This window comes from Phalaenopsis equestris, unplaced genomic scaffold (assembly GCF_001263595.1).
Source record: "Phalaenopsis equestris unplaced genomic scaffold, ASM126359v1 Scaffold000399, whole genome shotgun sequence".
NCBI classification, from domain to species: Eukaryota; Viridiplantae; Streptophyta; class Magnoliopsida; order Asparagales; family Orchidaceae; genus Phalaenopsis; species Phalaenopsis equestris.
This window is the reverse complement of record NW_018164841.1, coordinates 860,087-868,162: the sequence shown is the minus strand read 5'-3', so window position 1 is coordinate 868,162 and position 8,076 is coordinate 860,087. Positions and strand designations below refer to the sequence as shown.

General features: G+C 32.7%; 1 protein-coding gene across 1 annotated transcript; it reads right to left on the bottom strand.

Moving 5' to 3' along the window:
• Nucleotides 1–2,433: 2,433 nt before the first annotated feature.
• On the bottom strand, nt 2,434–6,231 carry LOC110026734. The gene is made up of 3 exons (XM_020727820.1): nt 5,999–6,231; nt 5,777–5,867; nt 2,434–2,781 (listed from the first exon to the last, which is right to left on the bottom strand). The coding sequence occupies exons 1-3, from the start codon at nt 6,066–6,068 to the stop codon at nt 2,646–2,648; spliced, it is 297 nt and encodes a 98-aa protein (XP_020583479.1). The 5' UTR covers nt 6,069–6,231; the 3' UTR covers nt 2,434–2,645.
• Nucleotides 6,232–8,076: the final 1,845 nt, after the last annotated feature.

Below are 8,076 nucleotides of genomic sequence, written 5' to 3'. Positions count from 1 at the left end.
AAATTTTAATTGATTTGAGTTTAAAATATCATTTTATTTAATACTTTTTTAAAAAATTTAAACTTTTTTTGTTAAGAAGGAAGAGAGTTATGTTGAAGGTGTTGACATAATGGAGGCATTAAACGATTGAATATTGGAAGAATCATATAACACCTTGAAGATATCACTAAATTATGAATGATAAATTATTAGGCATGAAATTCATACTCATGACATTGAAAAAATATTTCTCCTTCAACTACTAAGCCATATGTCATTTTACAATTTACTTATACTTTGAAGTTATGTCATAATTGTCAATGACATGGCCAAGTTGTGTATGCCACATATCTCATTCATGATTTTAGATGCATTATAGCCTCAATTAATCTTTTTGAGATGTGTGCTTACATTATTGATGATGTCTTTTAATGCATCCATGTACTTTTGAGTGAATGAAAAGAGGGTCCCTATAAAGCACAAAAAATAAAGGGGCAATAACATAAAACTAACAACTTCCCTATTTACAAAACCAAACCAACACCCTTTTCTTCTAATTTTCAATCAGCGCTCAAATATCAAAATTCACCATAAAACTTCAACTCATACTTTTAATTTTAATCAAAACCCCAATTATTTGATCACGACATTCATAAATGCATCGGTCTGGTAGTTAAAAAAAAAGACGTAAGTACTAATTTTGTAAATAGTAAAGTTTTGAGTGTTATGCACGCAATTCTCCTATAAAACTCCATATCTTTCTTGTGTGATAGAAAAATCTCATAATACACATAAAAGACTTGATCATAGTGTCCTAAACATCACTTTTTTTTGGCATAATGGCAAAAATGAAAATAAAAGTATAAAATAACATTAATAAGCACTTAAAATGATATTGTGTGGAAGAATTGATAAGAACCAACAAAATACAAAATCATAATTGAAAATAAACTCATAGAGAACATGATATGCTTTTCTCAACCTCTGTAATATGTTTGATTATCGACATCATGAGTGTTAAAGTCGACAAGACTTGCATAAAAATAATTTTAAACTCTACTTTCATGATATCAAGTAATTAACTCATCAAAAAAAAAAATCTAACATTATTCAAATGAAATCTCAAATGAAATCTACCATCTGAAGCTTAGAACAATAATTCATCCACCATGCATAATAATTTGTCAAAAATGACAGATATAATATGACATCAACTTGAAAAGAGCTAAAATCATATCTAGCTTATCTTCTCTATGAACACTGTCAAAGATTTTATGCCAATAAGAACTTGGCATCCATCCTCTTACTGTGTGAATTCACTATCAAATGACTAGAAAAAATAACTATGCTTAAAGGCTCTTTAATCTTTAATGGAGAATTACAGAATCCTTTTGATGGTGCACAAAATCTTTGTTAGCAAAAGTCAAATTATGATCATCCTCTTGACAAACATTCACCTACATTCACCTAAACTTTTAATAGGCCAAAGTTCACAACAACTCGGAACCGTAGAATCATAAATTTTGATAGGGATTTGTGGTTATTCCCCCCCAAAAACATGTTCCAAACTGAAGATGCTAATGTTTTTTTCAATCTAAAACAAAGATTACTACTAGCATATGCTAAGAATTTGATGGTCTAATAACGATCCTTCATAAAATTTTCTCACAACTGAGAAAAATAATTAATCACATGAGCTTGCACCTATAAGAAACTTGGAACTATATCATAAAATTGTAAAAAAATACGAGTGAACTACATGAGCTATAGCTTATTTAACATTATGCTCTCAGGTGAGCCAGCACTAATTTTCGGAAGCCACAAATAAAAAATAGTTAATGAACTTCTAAACTACTTTTGAAACATGGCAAACATTTTGGAAAAAATTTGACAGCAAGCTAAGACTCCACCCCTACCTACTCTGTTGATCAAATAAGCGCATTGCCAGTTCAAACTTGAGGCTTCAAAGCAATTGTAGAACCTATAAATACATCTTGCTTCACAACTATATAATATATATTTGATTCTAATACAATCAACAAAAAAGGATAAATTATCAACCTATTCATCAGAAGTCACATGGGCATACAAACAGAACAAAATGGGGAAGGTTAACAAGCATACCGCAAAATTCTTATTTATTTACATATCTAATAACAAAACTTCAATTTTTACAAACATGCCATTTAACCTATGCACGAAAAGGTGTATTCCATTTTTAAAAGAAAAATGGCCATATGTTTTACATGATATGAATGATTTTTTGGTATAAATGTAAAAAAGTAAAATTTGGTTGTTAGATATGTAAATACATCAGAGATTCAGAATAAGGTGATATGTATGTAAATGTGCCCCCCTTCCCAACCCGAAGGAAAAAAAACTCGTAACCAAACAAGCAAGCAAAACAAAATTCAATTATAATCTTTCATTCATTTTCATTACCATTTTCCTCTCTTGCAAATCCTTTCAGCCAAACAGAGCCTACAGCAAATGTTGAAAACTTCAAATATTACAAAAGATCCAATCTTTAAGAAGTTTATCCGACTGGGTGACTCCCCTGTAGATGTCACTATGGTACCGTAAATAAAAAATAAATAATCAGAAGTGGCAAAAGCCAGTACTCTTCTCCATGAAAGGCTCCACAGTTGGTTCAGGCAAGAACTGATTTAATCTTTGTCAGCACGGGCGATATATTGACTCGTAAACTTGTCAACTTTTGCTTCTGGATTAAAACGATGGTCATAGTACTCCACAGCTGCTGCCCCAGCTAGAGCAGCCAGAGTGAAGGCCTGCGCATGCAGCCTGTATTTTCAAAGCATTAGGGCAAGTTCATTGAGACTAAAGAAAAAAATTAGATTTACATAATATCACTCAATTCCTGTGTATTTACATATATAACACCTAAACTTCAATTTTTACATGCATGTCACCTTACGTATGCATGAAAAGGAATATTTCACTTTTTAAAAGTTAAACTGGTAGTATTTTTTATGTAATATAAAAGCTGAGGGTGATATACATGTAAAAAGTAAAATATAGGAGTTAGATACGTAAATGTGTAGGAATTCGATAGTATGTAAATACCCCAACCAAAAATTAGCCTTATAACACCCTTCAAGTTTGTAGAAGTTATTAATCAGAAAACACAATCTTGCTTTTACAGTCATGATTTCAACATCTCTAAAGATGATTCGAGGGTGCAACATAATTTTTTCCAAGTATGCAATAGCTTCCAATTCAATGGATGATTTGAGGGAGATAATTTTTTCAATGGATAATTGGGAGTTTTCCTTTGTAAATAATTTCAAATGGCCTCCAATTAAATTTATCATAATTTCACAATCATTCCTCTCTCTCTCTCTCCATCTATCCATCTAAAACTACCTACCTATCAAGACCAATAATTTAAATTGTAGGCTATCCGGTTTGCATGTATATGACAACATAATCATCGATTATATTTACCGCTTCCATTATACAGCCCTGTAATAAAAAATGATTTTGTAATTGAAGCTTATATCATTGAGTTTAGAGGGAGTTAGTCATGCTTGTTTAATTATTTCATTGCTTTGAATAAAGTATGAATTTATGGTTCATATTTCCCCTAGAAATTTCAAAAGCACCGTCTCCTTTATGAGATATAGGCGTTCTCTATAAAACTTTCATTGTCATAGACCATAGTCAATGATTAGTGGTAAGAAAAATTGTGGATTAAACTTTAGCAAAAGAAGAGGTCTTCCCTAATAATACCATTGCTATTTGTTCTATACGAAGAGGAAAAAGTGGTACAACTATGTGTATAATTTAAGAAATAATTATATTAGAGAAACAATTAGAATGATATTCATTTTCAGTTAAGGTAATTGAAAAACAGACTCTGCCAAAAATAATAAGAACACCCGTTACCAGCCCCATAAATATTACCGTGGTCATATGTTTCATAGGAAAAAAGTGTGATAGAAATATGAAACATAATTAAATAATAATTATTAAAGCAATAATTAGAGATATCTATTGAAGATGAGGTAATGGAAGATTAGACTTTGTTTTTTAAAAAATTAACAAAAAGATGAAAAATGCATCAATTATATGGGAAGACAATATGTGCAGAAGGATCAGATATGAAAAGGAATGGACAGTAAATATAGAAACATAGAAGTTGTCCAAAATAATTTGTGAAGCCCATGTTTAACACACAAGCATCACTAAAAAATGGAAAATAATGATTCATAAAGCCTAAAATAGGGATTCCAAGTATGCAATGGCTAGTGGGAGTTTCAACTAAACTACGATATAATTAAATTAGAAAATGTATCAGTTCTTGACCAAAAGTAGCTAAGAGACGTATTTCTTTTGAAGGGAAAATTACAACGGTATAATCTAGTTATGTTGAATGATTGCCTTAGTTAAGTAGTACAGTTTCTATTATGGCTACATAAATAATGTTCATTTAACACTATGATGAACAATAAACAATAAGTTCTTACAAGTTGGTAGTAGAAGAAGCATTCACGATCCCATAAAATTCCCACCTACGAGTGAGCTCCATATTGATAACAAAAGTGTTTGATACACTAATAAATCGAAAGAGACAAATGGATTGATGAAAAGAATTCTATAATAGGCTCTATATATTCCAAATATTATTAAACTCTAATAGATCATGCATCGAGGATCAACAATTGGTTGTGGATCCACCAGAGGAAGGGAGGGCAGGATGGAATGTTGACCTTGATTGGAAACCGAGCTTCACATTGAAATAATAACACATGAATTCTTCCCACTATAAAGAAAGGTAAATTAAAAGTTATGTCTCTCTAGATCTTCCCTTTCAAATTTCTCAGTTTTTTATTTTTTTTATTTTTATGTTTTCTCATTCTCATTTGCTATCTGAATTTAAAGTTGGTAATGATTTCAAGTTGAAGACAGGAGGATCTTTTGTGAAGATAACAATGTCAGCTTGTGTGATGTCTTTTTAAAGTTCATCTGAATAATCCATGAACTTTGCTTCTCACATGTATAGTAGTTTTCACAAGAGTACTGCTACATGACCCCACCCACAGGCACCAAAAAATTTCTTAAAATGTTAGTGTTTGTCTAACAGTTGGTACGCTGAATTTGCATAACAATTGATTGAGTACAGTGGCATAAGGTTATTAAACACCCTCCCTCCGGCTCTTTTTGGGGTTACGAGGCCAAATAAGATTTTTTTTTTTTTTCATATATATCATATATAAAGTTTGTTCAGGTAGTTTGTTCAGGTGATTGTGGTAGTTTTCATATATATAAAGTTTGAACTGATGATTGGTTACATTTTCTACAAACACATTTTGCATCATTTAGATCAGCAGTTTAGGGAAATTTAAGCAAGAACATAAAATATGTAGACTAATTTCTAGATACTCACCACCAACTAGTTAGATGAGCGGTAGATCTTTAAAGCCGAGGTCCATTGTTCAAATCCTTGCACAAAAACAGCTGTATAATCCCTACAACTTTTCGCAATATATTCTTACCGACAATTTCTGTTTCATCACATGCTTACTGTTTTAGGTCACACAACACCATTCTCTCATCTCTTACAGATTTCCTAGGTTACGCATTTATTTAAATTTGCTAAAGTAGATTGAACCTTCCTAGATCAATAACAAACATAGGCGAGTTTCATCCATATCTACCTAAAATTTGTCAAATTCTAATTTAAGTGGCTTTAAACATTTCATCGACAAAGTATTTTTTTTTTTTCAGAAAAAAGAGCATTGGAGATAAATAAAAAACAGGGGAAATCGTTGCATACCTGGCATGGATGATCTTAACGCTAGTTTTCATATTAGGCCGGGACCAATTATACGCGATCGAACTCCCAATCCCGGTAAGCCAAAGGCAACCTTTTATCCCAAAACAAGCCACAATCCAATCAAAAAGAAGATAAACTCAATCATAACCGCACCGAATACCGAAACCATATAAAAAATCAATGAAAAAAACCAAATTAAAATCCAGAAACGATGAAGATTACCGACTGCTCGTAGCTTATGATCCACGACCCACTTCCTGAACGACGCAATCTTGCTGGGTTCCTGCGCCATTGAAGAAATTCCTCTTCTGATTTCTTACAGAGTAGGAAAATAGAAGGAAAGAGGGAGAGAGAGAGGGAGAGCGAGGAACGTAGAAGATGGGAAGGATTCAATATATAGAAGGGGTTAGCCGTCTGGAGAGCACTAGCGAGAGTCGGCGAGGAAAGTCGTGCGGAGGTACGTGTTTGATTTGTTTAACAATACTGTTCGCTGACGCACACAGATTTGGGCGGTATGTGGTGTTGGGCGCACCTCAAGGGCTCACCTAGTCCCATTTTTTTCCTTTCTTTTAATCATTTTTTAAGCTTTCTTCCTTATTTTTAAATATGTTAATACAAAAAAATTAGCTTATATGTATGATAATTACTAGTGATCTTCAAATTAGTGGTGTTGACTGTCATATGATGTGTTGAAGGAAACTAAATTGTATTTATTTTTCTCTTCATACCGATCCAAATGATCAAATAAGCAAATCTTTACTGCTAAAGTCAAATGTCTAACTTGGGTCTAGTCAACCTATTATCATTGAAAAACATTCTCATGTTTGTGTTTGGACCTATGGTCTAGTCTTAAAATCAATCTATAACACACTTGATTACACGAGCAAATTATGATTGGGTCGATTCAAGATACAAAGGATTTCTCTCGAGAATGTGACTTGAGTGGCATCTCAAGAACCTTCTTAGAAACACTCTTATAAGAGTCTGTGGTTCATCTCTTACTCTCAAATACATTTATTCAAACTCCTAAATTAGGTCTAATTACTTGATTCAGATGATCAAGTGAACTAATCTTTACTCCTAAAGTCAAATGTCTACGTTGGGGTCTAATCAACTTATCATGACTGAAAATCACTTTTATATATGTGTTTGGTTTTATGGTCTAGTCTTATAATTAATCTATATCACGCACATGGCTACATGAACAAATTATGGTTGAGCCGATTTAAGATATAACGGATTTCTCTTGAGAATGTGACTAGCGGTATCTCAATAACATTCTCAGAAAAGCTCTCTTAAGAGTATATGATTCATCTTTCATTCTCAATTACACTAATTCAAACGCCTAAGTTGGTGTCTAGTCACTTGATCCAGATGATTAAGTGAACTAATATTTACTACTAAAGTCAAACGCCTATGTTGGGGTCTAGTCAACTTATCATCATTGAGAGCACTTTCATATTGGTGTTTGGTCCTATGTTCTAGTCTAAAAATCAATCTATATCAAGCAAATGACCACATAACCAATTTATGTTTGAGTCGATTCAAGATACAAAAAAATTGCTCTTAAGAATATGACTCTAGTGGTCTCTCAAGAATCTTCTCAGAAACTCTCTCTTAAAATTCAGTGGTTCGTCTTTTACTCTCAAATGCACTTAGTATTACACTCAAATCATTTTTATTCTCAATCATATTTTAATCACTAATTTCATTTATACTTATTATTATTCTTACCAACCTCAAAGCAATTTGTTAGCATCAATTTTTTATGTCTGACGTGTTGGATTCTCTTTCAAATATTATGGGAGTGTATAACATGCACACGTGTTGTAACTTGAGGAATCCATAAAATTTTCCCATGAGCGTTTCCGGGAATATCAGGGTCTAGTGCGTCGCACTCGTGAAGTGATTTAGGGGCACCTAATGGTGTTAAAGTCTCTGGTGTAAATCCCAGAGAGACATATCCCTACTAGCTAATTACATCTAGAGGGATACCCAAGAATACGTTGATAAAAGGGTTTTTTGCTTTTATTATCATGATTATGGGAAAATAAGTGCACAAGGGGTGCTTATTTCGTATAGGAAAATTCTGATGCTTCGAAGCTCACACTAAGTCATCGGGTAGAAAGTAAATCCCACACATCCCAAATGGATAACGACTCCTCGTCATACGAAACCTATGAAATAACCATAATCATTTTGACGGGGATATCCCGATACGTCAAAGTACATCTAGGTCATAAAGGAAAAGGACAAATCGTCGTATCGAAAATGGGCAGCAACTTATCTGCATCTGGTCG